The sequence below is a fragment of the Tachyglossus aculeatus genome, chromosome 25 (genome assembly GCF_015852505.1).
Source record: "Tachyglossus aculeatus isolate mTacAcu1 chromosome 25, mTacAcu1.pri, whole genome shotgun sequence".
NCBI lineage: Eukaryota > Metazoa > Chordata > Mammalia > Monotremata > Tachyglossidae > Tachyglossus > Tachyglossus aculeatus.
The window spans coordinates 14,738,496-14,761,276 of record NC_052090.1 but is presented as its reverse complement, the minus strand read 5'-3'; the positions used below and the strand labels follow the sequence as shown (position 1 = coordinate 14,761,276).

Genomic DNA, 22,781 nt, shown 5'->3' with positions numbered 1-22,781 from the left:
TTTAAGGTGCTGCCATGCTTCTTGTTAAGATTGTTACTTGGCATGGTTGAATAAGTGCGTTTTGTGGGCATGTGATTATATATAAGGGCTTTACTTACATTCAGCATTGTGGCACCAGTGCTCAATAAATAAATAATTAGGTTGGTAAAGCATAGTAAAGCTCTTTTGATAATTTGGTGAAATTATTGAAGATTTTAGTGTGATAGGATTCTTTTTTGCTAAAATGAAAATGTTATTTCATGCAGTGAATAGAAGTTTCACTGTTCATTGTAGATACAGTATGGCTTTTTAAGGATTTAGCTGATGTAACTTTTCTACCCTTTGTGCCCCAGTTTTTTCCTGAAATTTGAGGTTAAACCCCCCCCAAGCTTGAAAAATAATTTTTAAAAAGTTTAATATAACTCTTTCACTGCCAGACTGACCATGATCACTCTAATTCTGCCGTGATCCATTAGTTATCATCATCTCCACCTGCAGTAGATTCAGCAAGTGTTCTTTGTAATATCTGGGGGATTTAGTCATTGTTATTCTAGGGGTATTTATTAAGCATCCACTGAGTACGGTGCACTTGGGTGAGTTCAGTCAGTGGTATTTCTTGAGCACTCACTGTGCAGAGCTCTGTATTGAGTGCTTGGGAAAGTACAATACAATAGAGCTGGTAGACCTGATCTCTGACCACAAGGAGATGCGATTTTAGGAGGGTTTTGAAGATGGGGAGAGTGATGGGCTGTTGAATATGAAGGGGGAGGAGGACATGTCAAGGGGTCGGTGGTGGGATAGACAAGATTGAGGAATGGAGAGTAGGTTGGTGTTAGAGGAGCAGAGTGTGTGGGTTGAGTTATAGGAAGATATCAGTGAGATGAGGTAAGAGAGAGCAGACTGAGTGCCTTAAAGCAGATGGTTAGGAATTCGATGTGGAGGTAGATGGAGTAGATTGGAGGTTTTTAAGGAGTGGGGAGACATAGACTGAAGGTTTTTTAGAAAAAAATGATCCAGGCAGCTGAGTGAAGTACGGACTGGAGAGGGGAGAGACAGGAGTCAGAGAGGTCAGTGGGGAGGCTGGTGCAATAGTTAAGGTGGGATAGGATAAATGCTTGGATCAGCATGGTAGTAGTTGCCGTGGAGAAGAAAGGGTGGATTCTAGAGATGTCATGAAAGTAGATTTCATGACAGATTTCATGTGTGGGTTGAATGAGAGATGAGTTGTGGGTAATGCTGAAGTTGTGGACCTGTGGGACAGGGAGGATGATGGTTTTATCTAGGGTGACATAAAAATCAAGTGGAGGACACGGTTTGGGTGGAAAGATGAGTTCCATTTTGGCCATCTTAAGATTGATGCTGGTAAGTCATCCAAGTAGGTGAGAGGAAATGTGAGACTCCATTCTGTTCATTCAGTCATACTTATTGAGCGCTAGAAGGAGAGAGGTCAGGGCTGGAGAGGTAGAATTGGGAATCATCTTGTCCGACTCCAGTAGAGAATCTGCCGTTCAAAACCAAAATTTAATACCTGTTCTCCCACCTATTTAGACTGTGAGTCTCATGTGGGTCAGGGACTCTATCCAATCTGATAAATTAACCCCAGTGCTTAGAATGGTGCTCAACACATAGTAAGTGCTTAACAAATATATATATATATATATATATATATATATATATATATATTTAAATGTGGATTACTACTGGAATCTGAATCCTTAAATTAAGCAAGCTGTGATTCAGGGATTTCTTTGGTCACATGTCATTTGGAAGGACTGAAAAGGAGTGAAAGAGTAACAGCATTTGTTGAGTGCCCTCTGGATGCAACGCAGTGAATGAACTAATATTACCAAAAAAATGCTCACAGTTGATGGTGGAAGTGAATTATAAAAATAAAAGCTAGTGGTCAAGTTGACCTATTTGTCCATGTAAGGCCAGTGTGGGACCCTTAGCTGTAGCTGCAGAGTGTACACAAGAACTGTGCCTTGCTGTTTGATGTCTCCAACCTTCGGCACTATTTTTACTTTTGTCATATTTTCTTATTCTTACAAAACTCCTGTTCCAGAGGAGCCACTCCTTTTTTTTTTTAATTGCAATGCTCATGCTTATCTGCCTTGGCTCCTTTAATGCTTACTCAGGTACTCACTGTACTTCAGTCTAGTCTCTCTCTCTCTGCATACTCCTTGCGCTCTGGCCTGGAACTCTCTCCCCTTTTATATAGGACAGCCACCACTTTCCCCACCTTCGAAGCCCTACTGAAATCGTATCTCTTCCAAGAGGACTAACCTGACTGAATCGTCATTTGCCCTCCCTTCTGCATCGCCTGTGCACTTGGCTCTGTACCCCTTGAGGGCTTTGCTATTTACCTCACCTTCCCCTGCACCACACTTATGTACATATCAATATATGCTGCCACTTCCTCTATCTGTGATACATTTTTTTTAATGTCGCTCTTCCCCTCTAGGCTGTAAGTTTCTTGTGGTCAGGGATCACATCTAGCAACTCTATCGTTTTCTCCCAAATGCTTAGTAAAGTGTTCGGCACACGGTGTGCTCAGGGAACATCATTGATTGATGTGATCGATTTTGGCAGTTGACTCCCAACTTTCAGTTAATATGCTATATCGCATGAGGCGTTTTTACAGCCTCCTTCAAAACTTTCTTCTGCCCTTCCGAATTTCAGCCACCATACAGCAGCCGTATGGGTGTCCCACTGTCATCCATTCTCATCACATGCCCCATTCAGAGCAGATGTGTTGGAAGTGAGCAAAGTTACAGTGCTAGGAGACAGCCTTCCTTCTAGATCTTTGTTGTTTGTGCCATTTGATGTTAAGTGTAGCCTGTCAGTGACGTTGGTGGGGCTGCTCAGAGAGTCAGATGTGGCTTCTGTGGGGAGACCAGGTCTCCCAGCTGCAGGGAAAGTTGAACAGCAGCGCAGTTCCATACTGCTTTCATTTGATCTGCCACTTAATGCCATATGGCTGCCACACTCTTGTTGGATGGTTTCCCAAAGGATGCGCTAGCCTCCTTGATTGATTTTTTTCCATTTTCCCGCCTTTCTTGTCTACCGTTTTTGTCCGTCTCATACCCCGCACACCCACATCTCTGAGCCCTCTTTGTTTTGAAGTCAGCAGCAGTCCACACGGGTCTCTCGGACTCTTCCAGGGCCTGGCTAAAGAGGGAAGGGGTGCTCTGCTCCGGGGCTGGTCTGATTCACAGGTCTTTCAGCTTCTCTACTCTGGTTTTTGAGCTCCACCATGGCAGAGGGCCATAAAGGATAAAAATAGCCCCAGAGTAGCCTTAGGACACTGAGACAGCAGAAATCTGCACAGACCAAAATAGCCCCGGAAAATGGGCCCCGAGAGCCGACTGGGGCAACCAGACCTGGAGAGACTCGGGGAGAGAGGTGGTAGCGGGAGGTTGTCAGCGGTGGTGGTGGGTGGCAGATTGTATGGCTGGTGCTCGAGCTGAAGTTGGGCTAATTTCTCAGACACTGTTTTTAAGATGAGGGGCAGTTTGGGAAGGTCCGAGTAGCACCAAGATTTTGCCTTATTTCAGACAATGTAGTGGTTTTTATAGGTTCTGTCATGGCTTGGATTTTAAAATGCATCGACTGATGAAAATTAGGGAGACATTTGCCCCGGAGGCCCCCACTCAAAAGTAGCAAATCCTGGTCTTATTGCAAAGCAGTGTGATATTGGTCTTTTGGATTCCTCCATAGTTGCGTTTTAAAATATAATGAAAATTAAGGAGTGTCCCGGATTTCAAAAATCCTAGTAAATGAAAAGATTTACAACAAGCTCAACTCATTATGTTTTTTATGTGAAATATTTTTGTGTGAATTAATGAAACAGTGATATTCCTTTGAAATTTAAACTTATTCCTTTTTTTTCTACCAGGATTAATTTATTTGTGCTGATCTGATGCCCTCTTGAAAGGAAAACAATCACTTCATCGTTTTACACTGCCTTTGGGACAGATCTCTGCTAATGACTTTTCCAAATTAATTGCCACATTTGAATATCACCATGGGAGGAGCTGTGAGTGCTGGGGAAGACAATGACGATTTAATCGATAACTTGAAAGAGGCTCAGTACATTCGCACTGAGAGAGTGGAGCAAGCCTTCAGAGCTATTGATCGAGGCGATTACTATCTGGAGGGTTACAGGGACAATGCATATAAAGACTTGGCGTGGAAGCATGGAAACATACATTTATCAGCACCTTGCATTTATTCAGAAGTCATGGAGGCATTGAAACTTCAACCAGGATTGTCCTTCCTTAATCTGGGAAGTGGAACCGGATATTTGAGTACAATGGTGGGCTTAATTTTAGGTAATTTCATTTTTTTTTTAGAAATTAATTTGAAATATATACTTATATTTAAAAATTTTAGAGATCTCTCCTCTCTTCTCTTTCTCTCTCTCTCTCTCTCTCTCTCTCTCTCCCTCTCTCCCTCTCTCTCTCAGAGAAAGAGATCCCTAAAAGATGAAATTGTATTTCAATTTTGGGGGACTTGATGGGTGTTAATACTGGAGTGTTTCCCTACCTGAGTGAAGTGTTAAAAGTGCATCAGTATCTAAGAACTCTTACCAGATGACCGTTTCATGGGGTCTTCTCATGGGCTTTGTACCTCTCTGTCAGGGACAGCGGGGGTCAAGAAGGGTTTGTGTCCCCAGGAAGGCGATCCCAAGGGCGGCAGTGGCCGGATTTTGAATTCATCCTTCATCCGGGGGCTGCCACTCCACTCCTTCCAGGGCTCCTGGTGAAGGTGGGGTTCGGGGGAGCCCCGGGGTGGGCGGGGAGGGGAATCCACAGTCACCTGAGCTGGTGAGGGAGAGCAGCTGCAGCCCCCTGGGACTGTGCCCCACCTCTGCTTTGAACGGGGGTGGACGAGGCGGCTCTGTGGTGACATGGCAGCAGCTCTTTTCCTCTCTTCTGCTGCTGCTGCAGCTTCTCAAGGACTTCCCTTTGGTGAGTATCTGTTGACCCCTTGTCTACTTCAGTTGCCTCCAAACCCCCCCTCCCTCCCCCAACCACCATGTCCTTGAAACCCTGCAAAGTGTGGGAAATCCCGCTAGTAGGAAATCCAAACAGAATTTGGTAGTGAGCATTTCAGGATATTGAAACTCACTGAAGTTGTTGGAGTAAATAGCACTTCATGAAGCAAATTGGAGACTATCCCTCACAGAAATGCAACTCCTGCTTTTTCCCCTTTCTCTTTATTTGAACTAAAGTTTGTTGGTTTTATGAACACGCCACCAGGAGTAGCTACTTAAACTGTATCTGGTTTCCTTTTCCACATCATTTAAACTCGCCTCACAGGCATTTGCGGTATTTCTCAAAACGTTCTAGTCCTTGGGTGTGTGGTTATTTGTCTTAATAGTTAATGGCACCTGTTCAGAAGAAGTCCAAGAAATGTCAAAAAATAGATTTCCTTACTTTCAGGGTGATTCTGTATGTAGGAGATAAATCTTTGACCCTCCTGTTTTCCACTACAGTATCACCTAGAAATTTGAGATCACTGACTGACTTTTACGTGATAAAACCAATGGAAAATACCAGCCAGGAAGCCAAGAGTTTGGGGGTAGATTTTAAGAAGATGATAAACATAAAACAGTTCTCCCTTGTAAATGATCTAAAGAAAATTTTAGATATCAAACTGGGCATTTTAAATAATGGGTAGAGAAGTGTCCTGTGCCATATTAGTACCAGACAGGGGTCAAGCTACCTGAAAACCAGAGTGACCAGGATTAAACCAGGTGAATGACCTGGATATGGAGTTCGGTGTGGCTCGTTAGCATAATATCCCTATTACCATGTCAACCCTATTAGCACTACTCTCCTCTTTCTTCCCAAGTACCTTCTACTGTTTAGTGGAGTCCCAAGCTGGTAGGAATTCTAAAAGTGAAATCAAACCCTGACGTAAGGTTACACTTGGCTGGTCCTAAGGCCACTAATGGTTGGAAGCGGGGGGCAGAAGGAAAATTAAGGTGGCCACCTTCCTGGGGCTCCTGTAGTCTTCTGAAATTTATAGGTCCAATGAGCACATGAGAACTGAACAACTTCCGTGTGTAGTGGCACCATGCTCTCTGGATCTGCTGGGGGGGGTCATGGTCCCCCTTCCAAACTTGTGCCCAGAGGATGCTCAGAATATGAGATTCTGCCCACTTGATCTATTCCTAGTCAAGTCTAGCTCTCCTGATTTGTTTACTCGATTTTAGAATACAACATAGCTCCCTATCTACCCCTACCTCTTGAGTCTCTGTTTGCCATTCACCCTTCCTGTAATAACTTCTCTTTCCACCTTACACGGACCAAACCAACCTTAAAGGAGAACCAGCATATTATTAAAATAGGCAACGCAAAGGAAAGGTCTTACTGTGACCTTCTGCTTCTCAGCAGCAAGTTATTTTGAGTGTGTGTGTGTGTGTGTGTGTGTGTGTGTGTGTGTGTGTGTGTGTGTGAGAGAGAGAGAGAGAGAGAGAGAGAGAGAGAGAGTGCAAACACGAACGCGTGAACACCAACAGGTGTTGTGGGGTCTTGAGTATTTTAGGAGTAGGAGGAAAAGATTTCAGAACCACTGCTGTAGGACCTGGAGGTTGGGCTGCAAAATTAATGAGGTTTACCAAAAGACAATTGCAGACATCTTGGTCATCACACCTTTTAGAGTGTGCCTTCAAACCAGCGTGGTGACGATTTGTACTTAGTCCTGCGTCTGAAACAAGGATTTCATGTCTCGGTACAAAAAGAGCATTGTTAGCGAAGCAGTTTTAGGTGCAGAGAATAGTGATACCTGACAAATTCGCATCCAGCACTCTTATGTCTATTTTCTCAACGTTCAATAATGCAGCTCCTTGGAGAAATGGTAAAAGACTATTGGGTTTCAGTAACAGTTGTGTGGATCCAAATCTTTTTTCATCTGCTGCACTCAGCCCAGTCACCATAATATCTAGTTTATTGCTGAGTTGAGGTCATGGCCAGAAGCCAACTCGTAGAGGTCCAATTTGAAGAAGTATTGTTGGTACACAGGGGGAAGCATTTGCGTTTGGCAGTCAGGTCACTTGAGGCTAAAATAAAGAGGCCTTGTTTTATGCTTTCTCCTGCAACTGATAATTGACAGTTATGTACTCTTGGATTTTGAGGGACTACCTGTGTTTACCACAAATGCTTTGACATTTCAGTGGATGTTTGTCTCAGCTGTGGGTATCTGGGGGCAACTCTTGGTTGTATCATTGCAATAGATGCTTTCATTTTTTTGTTGGCAATACAACCTAAGGTTATTAGTTGTAGGAAGCATGCCTTTGTATTTCTCTGTAAGGTGTCACCTGCTTTTTTACAGGTCCTATTTAAAAGGCTCTTTGCAATCTATCATACCCTATGGGATTGATTAGCCTAGATATTAGAAAACACCCTTGAAGCAATTAAGAGGTCCTGGAGATGCTTCTTAGAAATGGTAAATGGTTTTCTTGATGTAGTTCTTACAACCTCCTTATTTAGTTTATATGGCCGTCAAAGCCTATTTAAGTCCTGTACAAAATCAACTAAAAATGAGATTGTTAAAGATTACTCTGAAATTGGATGGAAAATATTTTCAGTGAAATAATCACTGAGTTTCCGGGGAAGGTAGAGAAGCAAAAAGGTATTTTTACATTCTTTAATATATTTGCTACACATTTACTCTAGTTTCTAGCTGCCAATGCAGATGCAGTATAACTTCCCAGTATGTTCTGAGAGAATGTTAAAGGGTGTGATTAGGTAGTGGGCAGTGAGCATGTCTCATTTTTATGTGTCCTTTCACGGGTCTAACCCAGGGAGCTTTGGGGGAAATCATGGTTCATTCACTCCTGGCTGGGGAGGTGCAAAATGTGGATTTTTAACTTTTTCCACTCTGCTCCTTCACTGTTGATCAGTGTCATTTCCATATCTTACCCGCTCTGACCAGGGCATGACATGATGATAAGAATTCATCACCCAGAAACTATAACATCACTTACTGCTCTGGTTTTCCCTCCTGCCGGCAGAAGATGCCCCTGATGATATCATCTCTGACTGGAAAAAGTCCGTGCAGGACCCTGAGTTCCAGTCGTATTGTAGGCACTCAAAGCTTGATCTTTGTAGGGCTGTTATGTTTGTCACTTGGCTTTTGCCTTCATGTGCCCCAGTCCTTTTAGAGCTCCTTCTCCAGCAAAACCATTCCTTTCCAGATTCATTGTGACAACTCTCAACTTTCAGCTGGGGTGCGGGACTGTCTGAGTCTTCGTTTCACTGAAGGCTTAAAGTGTTTCTTCTAGCCTCCTTGTTTTAGGTTTCCTCATTTCAGTGTGCAATACAGAAGCTGTTTGGGTATCTTGCCGTCATCCATTCTTGTCAGATGTCACACCCAGGGCAGCTGCGTTGTGATGATTTTGTCCAGGCATTTGATGTTGAGCATAGCCCGAAATTGATGTTGATGCGACAGGTGGGATGAGTGACACGTCTGCATGCTGGTTGGTTTTGGATGTTTTATAGGGTCTTGTCCTCAAAAGTACAACAAAAATAATAATAATAATTAATATTTATAATAATTGTGGTATTTGTTAAGAGCTTACTTTGTCCCAAGTCCTGTACTAAGGGCTGGGGTAGATACCAGATAAATATATCCCACATGAGGCAAACGGTCTAGTAGGAAAGAGAACAGGTACTGACTTCCCAGTTTGCAAATGAGGGAACTGAGGCCCAGTGAAATTAAGTGACTTGTCCAAGGTCACACATTAAGCCAGGAAGGTGTGATGAAGAGAAAATTGAAATACTCTTGCCAATTCTTCAGGATTCCCTTTATCACGTGACATTTTCCCCATGATTAAAAGTTAATTTCTTATATATATATGCATATGCCAGTTATCTACATTTTCCCCCTCCCCCTTTCCTTTTTTATTCTTAGAGAATAAAAACTGTTGGACAGTGTCTTCTAAAAATGTGTTTGAAAAAGCTTTGTTTTGGTGGACTCAGTTGTAGATTTCCTTTCTTTCAACCGACAGACATTCTTTTTTCTGTTTCTCCAAGATTTTTCTGATTGAAACGTTCATAGAATTATTGTCATGGATTTGCAATGCTATTTTCATATTTTTGTTTCCACTGTGTCTTTTATTATTTATTTCAGATTTTTAGTTGCTGTTCTTGATTGAATTCCTTACGTAGCTACTCACCAGGAAGCTGTGCTGATAGGGATGGGTAAGGTGGGGATGGATGGGTAAGGAGTCTGTTAATTTCTAGGCAGACATGTGTCGGGGAAGGTTGCAAGGTAAATATTTTCTTCCTCACCAGAGCACCATACTTCGGTATCCTACTGCCTGTAGCATCATCTTTGAAACAAACAGCTATATACTTAGTCCTTTTTATTTCTAATTAGGTATTGGTGTGTTCTCACTGACTTTTAGTTTTAAAGATGGCATTAACCCTTCCATGCACTTGGCTGTTTTATGTCACATGCTAAGCAAAAAAGGTAAAGAAAAAGATTTTTCAAAGCTAAGAAAAATGGTAGAAATATATACATAATATAAATTTTTTCCACCATTTTCTTTTTTTCCCTTTTCGATTAGCATATACCACACTTTCTGTTAATTTTTTTTGCGTAGTCAGTCTCATCTTTCCACCATATTCCCTTGATGATGTGACATTTTGCTGTGATTAATAACCAATTTCTTATCCACTTCACTAAAATGTATTGACCTCTTTACTATTAATGCAGGATTTCCTGTATCTTCATTTTTCCCTCTTCAGCATTTTTACTTCCCTTAGAGAATTTTGTTTGTTCCCATGCAAGATTCTGTGCTAGAACAACATGGTTTCATGGTCCATCTGGTGTATTATTCTTCATTATGGTGTGCCACACAATAATCCTTCCAGAGCTTTGGAAGAAAAATCACCTGCCACTACTGCCCTCTCCTTATTCCGCATTTGAAGAGTGTCTGCTCTAAGTGGAGAATTACTTACCGGGTGGCAGCTCTTTCCTCTTCCACCCCGCTGCTTGACCTGGGTAGCTCTTTAAGTTGCATTGTATGGGCATTGTAGTTGTCGCGGGGATTACATCAGCAGCGGGGTTCCTGAGAGCCATGGGTGCCCGCTTCGTGGAGATGCCAGGGTATTCCTGCTTGCAGATAATCCACCTTGCCTCTGACAAGACCTGAGAGCTTCCAGGCAGGGCTGAAAACCCCCAGCAAGGAAGTCTGGCCGATTAGCTCTTGAAAAGCCTGCCCGGCCTATCTTGTCCCCTGTAGTCCTCCCTCTGTCGAGTCCCCTCCCGCTTTCCATCCCACATTCAAAATGAAAAGTCGGCACCTCTACTGACAGCGTGATTGCCCACAGACAGCCCAGACACTCCATTTCGATTTGCCTCTGGGCACACTCCTAAATGAGGCTGTGCATTCTTGGTTGCACACCCCGTTAATGTGTGTCATGTGTTGTCCTTATGCAATGCCCACGACTTCAGTTAACATGGGCACCACTCATGAATTATAGCACCCTATCATCCATTTGCAGAGGATAGAGTTAGGTTCTCCTCACCTTTCCCATTGGCCGCAGCTAGACAATCTGAGGGTGAAATACAAAGGAGGATAAGTTCTAATTTGCCATGATCTGTCCAAGTCCTAGCATGTTAAAAGCATTTCACCCTCTTGCAATTTGGGCAAAGTAGCAGCACTCACGTCACTGTGTTCTGGACAGTCTGGAAATTCCAGAGTATCGCAGGAGTGAAAGTTGCTGCTGTTAAATTTCCAAGCTGTAATGAGCTGACTCTAGTTTCTGAATAATGCCTTGCTTTCCACCCTATCTGGATCCATATTGGCTGGGGGATAGCCATAAGGTATCTGGAGCCTGATTCTGCTATATTTCAAAGGATATTTTCAGCTCTGTGTAACCACAGGTAAATGGCAGCTGTTTCCTTATCCAACCCCGTGTATGCAAATTTTCACTTTAAAATGTTAGTCTTAACATTTAAACAATAGTCTCCTTAGCTGTCTTATTGTTTTAGTATTCTCTACCCTTTTAAGATGCTTTAGTTTTATGTTATCCTAGATGAATGTTTAGAAAGACTTGATAATTGTGTCATTTGTTAAACACAGTATTACTATGTGCCCAGCATTGTACTAGGCACTGGAGTACGTACAGACTTGGCCCCTGTTCCACATGGGGCTCACAGTATAAGTAGAAGGGAGGACACCTGTTAAATCTCCATTTTACAGATGAGGAAACTGAGGCATAGAGAAGTTTATTTGACTTGCCCAAGTTCACATAGCAGGCAGTTGGCAGAGCTGGGATTATAATCCAGGTCCACTGACTCCCATGCTCTTTCCACTAGGCCGTGCTGCTTCTCAGAGCCTTGTTGTAAGCTTGACATATTTGCTAGTGCTCTCTACTGATGAACGTATGATTCTAAAAGCTAAACGGAAATCTGGTCAGACTTCAGAAACATTTAAAATATCCATAATATTTCGTAGTTTATCTCTTAATTTCAGCGAGCACATGCTGTTCGCCCCTTTCAGGGTCGCACCTGGAGAGTTTCCAGTACTCTACCAGTCTCAACTATGGGAGGGAGAGTCAAACAGATGCATGCCCATTCCCTTCCTAGCTTGGGCAGTGGCTAGTGAGTGGAAGGCAATCTGCTACAAGTCAAAACTCCCCTGTGCTGGGCAACAGCAGCTTGGGAGAGATTCGGGGATGGAGACTCAAGTTTACTGCATGGAAAGAGGCAATGCTAAACCGCTTCCGTATTTTTACCAAGAAAACTCTGTGGATGCACTACCACAACGATTGCAGATGGAGGTGGGGCGTTCTGGAAGAGATGTGTCCATGGTGTCGCTGTGGGTCGAGGACAACTTGACAGCATAACACAAGACATGCTGTTCATTAAATGAGTAGTATTTAGCTTTGAAATGTTTTAATATAAAAATAATCCATCTATATCTAGCCATCCTCAATCTAACTTATGAATCAAGTAATCAGTCAGGGGACGAATCATAGGAATTTGTTTAGTGTAGGATCACAAAGAAGCAACTGTGATATCAATATGAAATTACTGAATGATTGAATTTATGAGTCCTTAAAAATACAACTCAAGAAATAGTAGTGCTCACAATCAGGATATAAAACACTGTTTAGAAAGCTGGTCATCAGCCAGTCAATCAATAGAATTTATGAGTGCCTACTGTGTGCAGAGGATTATACTAGGCACTTGGGGAGTTCAATAAAACAATAAACATGGACATTTCTTGCCCACAACAAGCTTACAGCTTAAAGGGGGAGAGTCAGTTGACTTCCTAGTTAGTGGTGTAAAATATAATAATGGCTCTCAGCTCCCATATTTTGAAGGGTGTATCAGTTCAGTGCAACAGAACTACACAGGACAGAAATGCAGAAAATTCGTGCAAATCATTTTTTTGTTGTTGTATCTTTGAAATTTGCCATGCACCACTCCCCATCATTAGTCTCATTTGCTCTTCAAAGTCTGGGAGGTGTGTGCTCTGGGCATAGTAGAAAAATTCTTCCCTTTTCCTTTCTTTGGATAGAAATCAGAGATAATGCCAGAACTGATTGTGTGGGAGATTGGGGTGAACAGGACACTTGATTTGCATCGGTACTAGTGGAAGGTGGAGTGGGGGGAAACCTAGCATTAAAACAGTAGGAAGAAGACCTAGAGGAGCAGGTATTGTTTATTGGGACCAAAGCAGCCCCAGGAACAAAGAACTGCAAATCAATATTGATGTCAAAGAATCAAATGAAAAGGCATTTGTATGGATTACCATGATCCTTTAAAAGTGTGGAAAGTTACTCTCCCAAGGTCTATATAGGCAAACCAGTTTTTAGGACTATATCTTTATTGGTATCTAATATATTGTGGATTTGTCTTAGTTACTAGGTTTTAATGAAAGCCCATTTTTTGACCCCAAATGAGCACCGTAACCCAGAGGAATAGAGAGGATCGGCCAACTATGAAATCAAGTAAAATGTAACCAAGAGAGAGTGAGGTCGTCCTCCACTCTCCTGATTCTGGCTTCGGGCCTCGCCCTGGTTTGTGGGGTTATAAAGCAAATAACCCAGGGCTAAACATGTTTTTAATGGTGAAAAATAGGGCTTGGAGTGGTGAGGGAGGTCTAAGAGATATTCGCAGCCCAAATTGCTCATGAAATTTTGCTGTTTAGCTTCATATTTCAGTTTCAACTTCTAATGGCCTTGAAGCAGACTTCTTGTAAATTTGGGCAAAACCTTTATTATCAGCATTTCCAATGTATAACCAAGATTCTAGGCCTTCTTAAGTGAGCAATTTTAGTTAACTGGAACAGTAATAATAATACTTATGCTATTTGTTAAGCACTTACTATGTGTGAGACTCTGTACTAAGCGCTGGAATGGAGACGAGCAAATCAGGTTGGGTGCAGTCCCTGTCCCATGTGTGGCTCGCAGTCTCAGTCCCCATTTTAAAAATGAGGTAACTGAGGCCCAGTGAAGTTCATTCATTCATTCAGTCGTATTTATTGAGCGCTTACTGTGTGCAGAACACTGTACTAAGCGCTTGGGAAGTACAAGTCGGCAACATATAGAGACGGTCCCTACCCAACAACGGGCTCACAGTTTAGAAGGGGGAGTGAAGTGACTTGCCCAAGGTCACACAGCAGACAAGTGGTGGAGCCGGGATTAGGACCCACGACCTTCGGACTCCGGTGCTCATTCGTGCTCTATCAACTACACCATGATGTTTCTCAGTAGAATGAGGAGCCAAATTTCTCAAACCAGCTTGATATTTACTGTACACCTGGCACACACTTTCCCAGGCAGATCATCCAAAACTTCCAAAAGGGATTGGAAATTTGTTCATTCAATCGTATTTATTGAGCGCTTACTGTGTGCAGAGCACTGAAAGCCATTTTTTGAACCTAATACCCCTGTGTGGCTAGGGATGTTTGTACAATTTTTGTATAGCACTAAAGCAGAGGCTTAGAGATTGTTACCCAGAGCTCTTAATCTTCTCCTCAGTGATAATCACTGTATATATCAATCAATCAGTGGTATTTTTTGAGTGCTTACTGTGTGCAGAGCACTGTGCTAAGCACTTGGGAGAGTTCAGAGCAAGAGTTAGACACGTTCCCTGCCCACAATGAGTCTACAGTCTAGATCAATGTGTATTTTAAGCTCTGCTCATAACTCACGAGGAGTATCACGAAATCATTGTAGGTTAAAAGGGCTGTGGAAAGAAATGCACATTGTGACTTTTTTATGACACCACTGCTGCTACAATTGCAGGTCCTTTTGGAATAAATCATGGAATTGAGCTTCATTCAGATGTGGTGGAATATGCCAAGGAAAAACTGGAGAGCTTCATCAAAAATAGTGATAGCTTTGATAAGTAAGTATTGAAATCTGCAGCACTGGTTTGGAGGTCATCCATTGCTAAGTGCTTCTGTCCAAATTATTTTCATAAAAACATGTCTGTGTGTTTTTCAATACTTTTTAGTTTTTGGTGGTATTGAAATCAGTTTCTCAGGTTCTTTGGAAGTCCCCAAACGGATGATTTGAAAGTGAAGGACAGCAGAAGCCACTGAAATAGGTTTCAGACAATCATTCTTACTTTTCATCATTTTATTTTTGCTTCAGAATTAAATTTAGATGTGAGTAGAAAGTAATTGAAGAAATAATGTCTGTTATTGTTATTTTATTCAGAGTGTGAATAGAGATAGGTCTATTTTGGCTTAAAACATCTTTGATTTTTAGTTGAACTGTAGTTGCCTTTGATGTTCTTAGAGAGATGATAGGATGACTTTCTGGAAAAAAAAACATGGCAAGATGAGAAGAGAGCTGAAATTTGATCTTTGTTGGGAATTGTACAAATTTAGGATGTCACCCAATCTCTCCAGCCCTCACTTTTCACACCAGTAAAAGGCAAATAGCAATTACAGTTCCATTAAGCTCTACTGTGTGCTGCCAATATTTGCTAATTAGCAACATTCAGATCATTTTTTTAGAATAAGCGAATTCATTTATGTAGAGGTTTTTGAGGAACTCCAAAGAAAGCTAAACTAGAAAATTAAAGGAGTTTTCATTTACCAAAGTAGAATTAATGTTTCAGTTGTTGACTCTGGTTTTGGTTGTCACAGATTCTTTACCAGAGATTTTCTAATTCTGAAAAAGAGAAGTATTTTTTATCTCCCCTTATCTAAATGGTTCTGTTTATAAGCATTTATCACTTCGTTTCTGGTTTGAATTACTTTTTAAACACAAAAGTGTTCATTCATATGGCTTCTCTGAGGGTAGTTAAATGTTGCTGAATAGAGATTAGGTATTTATCTCAGACCACAACCAGACTTATAACTGGTCACAGATATCAGTAAATGCAATAAGGTAAGTATTTACTGTTAGACCTGTACTCTGCTTGATGGCCTTTTTTGTCCTTAATTTCTCAGCCTTTTTGCATTGTTTGAATAGTTTGTATAACTTTTAAACTTTTTTTAAAATAAGAAATAAAACGACTTCCTAAAGTCACTTCCTTGCCTTCTTTACCATCTCACATTTGGCACACAGGGTTTTTAATCGATATCTAGACTTTGAAATTTAATGAACCCACATGTGAGATTAATGTGAACAGACTAATGATGATGTGGGATATTTCAGGATAGGTCACATAATAAGTAATACCAAATATATTATCAGTAACTCTTCAAAGTTCTATAGGCCAATTCTACTTAGGTTTATAATGAGAGTAAAATAGCTTGGTTTTTCCACTGGAAATTGTTAGAATTTTCTTTGAATATTTTCATTGAACCAAACTTTGAAACCGGGGATCATCCTAAGAGAACAGTGTTGTCTCATATTCAGCCACAGGCACTGCATGCAGTGACTGGATAATTTTACACAAGCTAAAATGTATTTCACTAGTCAAGCTCAAAATGACAGCTTAACCTGCAACTGTTTCAAAAAACTATATTTGAGGTAAAACTTTCATTTTATCTTTCACCATCCATAAATATGTTGAGGAGATCATTTTTAATTTGTATGGATATGCAGACTTTCCCACGGGTGTTTATTGTTAATATTCAGTTTTTAGAAGTCACACCCAAATATTTTTTCAAGTTTATAATTAGGCATGCATTTAAAGCAGAATTAAATCAATCAGATCACTTCCTATTCTATTGCCGGACTACCTCTGAGATCCTTTTCAGCCCTTTGAGTTTATGATTATAACATTTTGAAAGATATCCAATTTCTTTTTTTTTTTTTTTTTTACCATACTCTCTTACCCTTGAGTATTTTTCAGGATTCACAGGATATCTGGAGAGTTTGCCTACTAATTTTTTATATTATGTCCAAGGCCTTCAACTAAAGAGGTAGAATATTTTCTTTAAGGCTTGCAAACCCTATGCAGTATGATCTTCCTGATCCCATACGCCAAGCCTGTTTGGACCTTTGATTCAGTCCTTTGTTATTAACAGTTGTTTTTAGAGAGTCCAATCTTCTATTTGGACTGTATTTTCCTCAAGCATTGGATGGATGGATCATTTAATCTTTTTCTGTGGATTTAACATGTGTAGGGATTTATTTACTATACAAAATAAGATTAATTAAATGAACTTTATCAACAGTGTAGGTATTTTAATTGACTAAAGAAACTCAAGAATAAAAATGACAACTTCGACCTCAGTGTTAATTTTGGTATGAACAGATTTCAGTTGGTTGATGAAGTGGGATCAGAGGGTCTTTTATAAGCTTTTGGCTTCATACTATGGCTGTTCCAGGTGTATTCTTAGAGAGGGAAATATGCATTTGATTTGATTCCGTGGCACACTCTGGAGTATGCTTCTTGAGTTGCTTTGGACCAAGCCCTGGTGATATTGTGCAAGAGCATTCCCCTTAGCTGAACAGAGGAATTCATCATCATCATCATCATCAATCGTATTTATTGAGCGCTTACTATGTGCAGAGCACTGTACTAAGCGCTTGGGAAGTACAAATTGGCAACATATATAGACAGTCCCTACCCAGCAGTGGGCTCACAGTCTAAAAGGGGGAAACAGAGAACAAAACCAAACATACTAACAAAATAAAATAAATAGAATAGATATGTACCAATAAAATAAATAAATAGATTAATAAATATGTACAAACATATATACATATATACAGGTGCTGTGGGGAAGGGAAGGAGGTAAGATGGGGGGGATGGAGAGGGGGACGAGGGGGAGAGGAAGGAAGGGGCACCCAGCACTTGGATGCTACCCTCCTCTGTGTTCCTTGTCAGAACATAGCCTGTAGTGTTAGCATATGGAGGAGAAAAGGGAGAGTAAGGATAGAAGGTTGAAATAAGTAATATAAAAGAAAGGCTGGAGTTGGGGTGAAAGAAGGAGTGAGGTGGGGGAAAGGTTTAGGTGTAGGGAAGTCAGCTTTTTCATTCTCTGCCTCTGGGTTCCCTTTATTTCCCTGGTTGTGCTCCTGTCTTTCCCTTCCTTCTCCCCTCTCTCTCCACCCCAACCTTTCACTTACCACCTGGTTTTGCCCTTGCTATCAAACAGTCCTACCTCTTCCCCTCCTGACAGGCTGCAGGCTCCTGGCCCCCCAGCAGCTACTTGGTTTCTATGGCCAATAGCCCATCCTGGAGCATAATTCAACTCACCTCCTGCAGACAGCCTTCCGTCTGCACTATCATCCTCATTCTCCGAAAGAAAAATAGATGGAGAATTCCAAATGGAAAATGAGTAGCCGTAAATACTATGTCACTCCGATAAAGTGTTTAATAAAAGCTTCCCGGAGTGGCAGATATCGTACTACACTCCAGGGTAGATTCAGGAGTCAAAAGGACCTGGGTTTTAATCTTGGCTCTGTGACTTATCTGCTGTGTGACCTTGGGTAAGTCACTTCTTTGTACCTCAGTTACCTCATCTGTAAAATGGGGATTAAGATGGTGAGCCCCATGTAGGACCCAAACTGTGTCCAACCTAATTAGCTGGTATGTATCCCATTGTTTAGTACAATGCCTGGTACATAATGGAGTGCTTAATATAATACCATAAGAAAGTACAAGATGATCGTCAGTTGCAGCCCCTGTCCTTCATTGAGGTCACAATCTGAGAGGTAGGGAGAATTTTTCTTGAGAATAATTTGATCGAAAGAGCCAAGAAATCCAAGCAATAGATTTGATTGGAGAAGAACAGAAGAGGAAATCTTTGTAGAGATCGTTGGTGGTAAGGTTTTAGGCAGACCATCAGTTCAGCAGGAAGTATTGCCTTAATCCACTTCTTTCTGAAATGAACATGTTTAAAATGCAGTAAATCTGCAAGAGAAGGAGTGTGGCCTAGTGGAAAGAGCATGGGCTCGGGAGTCAGGGCCTAGGTTCTAATCCCAGCTGTGCCACTTTGTTGTATGACCTTGGGCAAGTCACTAAATTTTCTGTGCCTGTTACCTCATCTCTAAATTGCGGATTAAGACTGTGAGCCCTATGTGGGATAGGAACTGTGTCCAATCTGATTACCTTGATTTGATTTGCCCCAGCACTTAGTACAGTGCTTGCCTGCAACATAGTAAACGTTTCACAAATACCATTTCAAAAAAAAAGTAAGTGCCAGACAGCCATGTCATTATCTTCGTTAATCTTCAAATATTTACTGAGGGCCACTGTATTTGTAGTACTATTTAACTCCTGCTGTGCTGACTTAAACCCTAGTCTGCTAGTTCTTCTGCTTGGTTCCTTTCTGCTTTATTTGAGGGGAATAGTCTAGCATAGTCTTGATTCATATTCTATGCTGACTTAAACCCTAGTCTGTTAGTTCTTCTGCTTGGTTCCTTTCCGCTTTATTTGAGGGGAATAGTCTAGCATAGTCTAGATTCATATTCTAGCCACACCATTTGTGCATTCTAGTCCTCTCAGGCTTCAGGAAAGGTGCTATTTCTTTAGACCATTTCTTTCATGTTAGGGTACGAGAATTATTCAAAGGTGAGTAAACTTGTGTTCAGTGTATTGTACCTATTTTAAATATGCCTTAAGACTCCTGAAGTATTAATGTTACATTTTTCAAGACCAGTAATTCAGTTAAAATAGCTACCTAATTCAGATGACTATTGAATAGTTTTGCACTGAATTCTCAATGGATGCCCTTTGTTGATTTAAAAAAAAAGTTAAAGTGATTGGTGTTTGTGCTCCAATTACCTGAATTGTTCATATTTAAATTGGAGTCTCATTTCTTTTGGTCTTCAATTCTTCTTGAGTTTTTAGGGATGTGATTGGCAACTGTGCATGATTCTATTTCCATTTTCTGAAAACTGAGGGTTTTGATTTATTCATTCCTGGTACAATTCAAAAGTACTAGTTCAGAAACAGTAATCATAAGAGGATTCCTCACATAAAGCATCTTACACCTTTTTATAGATATTAAAATGTAGAACCTCAGATTTCTTGAATACAATAATTGCCTAGGCAGTTGAGAGGGAGGAAAAGGGCTAAATAAAACCTAAAGCCAGTGGTGAATCTGAAAATAAAATCCCCCACCCCCACCCCTTTTGCTGAATGTATGAAGCTGAGCAATCAGAAGTTTTCAGAAAATAAAGTGAGATCTGCTGGAAAAGAGGAGCAACCGGTGGAATATCTCGTATCTCTCTGCCAAATTTTAGTAATTGGTAGAGATAGAAATCTGTGAGGTTGGAGGCTTCTTCTGGCTATTTCAGAGTCTCCGGGCGTAATTCATTCTGAAATCAGCATGTTTCACTGCAGTGGAACGTGATCACTTTCTTTCAATAATGCCATTAGTGTATTCTGGTGAATGTTCCAAGTATTGGCATCACTCCTCTTTCGGAAAACCGAGACTATACCTCAACCCTCTTCTCCCCTCGCCCAACGTTATTTTAATTATTTCCTCACTTGTATCCACCAATCTCCTGGTTATATGTAAATACAATGGAGAATCTTATGTTCATTCTTCCTCTCCGCCCCGAGCTTTTTCCAACTAGAAGTGGTACCTTTACAAGTACCTTCCATTCCATTTAAGTATGTCCATAGGTAAATTGTTATGAGGGAATTGAAAGTTTGATGTAAATCAGTTGGCAGTTTCTTGGCTTGATTTGACATAGTAGCATTCTGTTCCATGTCTCTGAAACCGCCTTCTTCATTTGAAATAATTGTCAAAATTTTCAATTTGGTTGATTCCTATAGCACATTGTGCAAAGTGTCCGAGCCCACATTAGCAGCTTATTGAAGGGGAATGTTGTTTTTTCTACTCTCAGTCAGCTCCTAGACCTAGAGTATCCGTCTAAGAGGGAGAGCTACAGGGCAAGGCTAGGTCACCCCGGTCTCCTAGCTGCTTATCAAAAGACTTATATGGGCAAGTTGGCAAGGTCCCTGCTGTGAAAGACACCAACAGTCTACCTACCCGTCTCAAGACCAAGAGATTACAACATTCACCTCTAATGGAAATCACTATGAAGGTAAGTGGCCACTACCCTAGTGTCCATTTCAGGGTAACTGTTTCTTCTGAACGTCTTCATCAAATTATGCATTCATTTGTTCATTTCCTCAAAATTATTTTTAATGCATTATTTTAAGGAGAATATTGCAAACAGGTTTTCCTGTAGTTAAAAAAAGTTTTTGTAAGAATGGATCACGAAGAGACTCCAGCAACTAGTCTAGCCACAGAATTTCCCCTTTTGAAGTCATTTCTTCATGGGTGCCACAAGTGAACGTGTCAGGAAGGATTCTTAAAACTGAACTTGAGATATCAACTGGACTAGATCCTCTTGATCGAAAAAGTCAAACTATGTCTTGATTTTTGAGAGTGTAAGCAGTTATGAAAGAAGTGAAAATTTGCTACAGTATTTTTCCCCTTAAATAGGAAACGATCACTTTGATTACAGTGCTTTATAAACTCTTCCAAATCAAGTGAAATGGCACGAAGAATCAGGACTTTTGAAAATCAAGGCTTCATGAGGGAGATTATAAACTTGTGCAACACTGGCAACTCTTTTTTTGCCAAATTTAGCTTCCCTTCAGAACTGCAGCATTGCAAATGTCATATACTGCAAGAAATTTCAGAAGATGGAACCTTCTTTTCTAAATTATTGCTGTCTTCAAGACTTGCAAGTGCAGTATTATATTTGCAGTCAGCTGCATGAAGCCATTGGCCAAAGGGCTAAATTTTTTTGGTAAAACTACTTAAGGATTCACTGATATAGAAAAAAATTGTACCGAAGGTAATTGTAATGATGCTTTGGAAATCAGTCGTATTTATAGTGTTTACTGTGTTCAGAGCACTGTACTAAGTGCTTAGAGAGTGCAGTACTATAGAGTTGATAGAAGAGGAGCTTACACCTAGAGGGAAAGTACTGAAAACCTGTGTAGATTTATTTTGTGAAATTGTTGATATACTTTAGAATTCCTTGGGCTAAGGAACATATTATAAAATCCTCAACCTTCCATGTAAAAGCTGCCTATAGGTCTACAAATGATTCTCTCAAATATTCCTACAGAAATCTACTGGAACATAGTAATAAGCAGTAAAGTTTTTCAGAAATGCTCCTTGGATGAATAGTTTTTATGTATGTAACCACTGTCTCTTGTCAGATAATTCTGTTAACTTCTTAAATATGTTTCTTCCGAGTCCTTTGACTGAGATTCTTCAGTAATGGTAAGGGACTTTCTCATGCCCCAAAAGAACCCCTGAAGCTTTGAGGCTGATTTCCTTCCATGATACCTTCCTTTAAGCTGAACCCAGACCCTGGTGAAGTTACCTGAAAGTCATGTATCTGTCACTTTGTAATTGTCCTTGGAGGTTGGATGGGTTTTTACAAAACTTTAAAATACTAGTTAGTGATAAAGAGTTGTAAGAAAGCACCTAGTTTAGCCAAATGAACCCTTTAAGGAACAGACTAGCATTTTGGGGAGGTCAGTACTTCCTGGAGGTAGAGGGGTAGTTCAGTACTGTGCTGAGTTCTCAGAAGTCCCCTTTTCCCAGTAGATTTTCCTCTGTGAAATTGTGGAGAACATGAAGTATGAAACTTTCAGTTGATGCCTTGCAAGAGAATTTCTGGGTTATTAAACTCAACCCCTCGTTCTCCAGAACTCCAAGCAGTGAAAAACCCCAACCCATCCCATCCCCATTAGCGCACAGTTCTTTAGCGTGGTTTGCCCAGGGGCAAATCTAGTGGTTTGAAATTTTTTCCTGGCTTCTGTTTATAGCTTAATGACACAAACAATTTCTGACTCATCTAGAGAACCTTAAGTGGATTTGGCAATAGTATGGTGAGGTGAGTATGGTGGATAGATCATGGGCCTGGGAGTTAGAAGGTCATGAGTTTGAATCCTGTGTCTGCCACTTGTTTGCTGTGTGGCCTTGGGCAGGTCACTTCACTTCTCTGGGCCTCAGTTCCCTCATCTGTAAAATGGGGATTAAGACTGTGAGCCACATGTGGGACAGGGACTGTGTCCAACCACATTTGCTTATAACCTCCCCAGTGCTTAGTACAGTGCCTGGCACACAGTAGCACTTAACAAATACCGTAATAATAGTAATAATAATTATTATATTTTGTTGCAATTCAGCAAAAGGATGAAAAGCAATTGATTAAAGTGGTACAGGTGGTATATTTTCCAAGAATCTCGAGGTGGACTTTCTGATTAGTCTCTTATGTTCACCCAACTGATGGCTAATATCAGGGTTGGCAGTGGCTCTGTAATGCCCTTTCTGCTTGCTGCCAGTTGACCCAAGCAGTGGGGACTGCACCGATTTCCCCTGTGGATAGTGTTACACAGTATCAAAAAGCCCCAAATTATCTATTAATTATGACTGTGAGTTCACA

General features: G+C 40.9%; 1 protein-coding gene and 1 non-coding gene across 3 annotated transcripts in view; both read left to right on the top strand.

Moving 5' to 3' along the window:
• PCMTD1 (protein-L-isoaspartate (D-aspartate) O-methyltransferase domain containing 1) overlaps window positions 1-22,781 on the top strand; it is a 52,575-nt gene that overhangs the window by 11,100 nt on the left and 18,694 nt on the right. The window contains exons 2-3 of one of the 2 annotated variants that reach the window (XM_038766468.1): window positions 3,875-4,310; window positions 14,253-14,355. In XM_038766468.1, coding sequence (XP_038622396.1) covers window positions 4,004-4,310; window positions 14,253-14,355 — 410 coding nt within the window. In that variant the 5' untranslated portion in view covers window positions 3,875-4,003. Of the gene's footprint in view, window positions 1-3,874; window positions 4,311-9,362; window positions 9,460-14,252; window positions 14,356-22,781 lie in introns of those variants that run through there. The other variant, XM_038766469.1, reaches the window with a different exon arrangement.
• LOC119945650 lies at window positions 11,488-11,625 on the top strand. Its single transcript, XR_005456308.1, has one exon. It is a non-coding gene; the product is annotated as a small nucleolar RNA SNORA7 (small nucleolar RNA).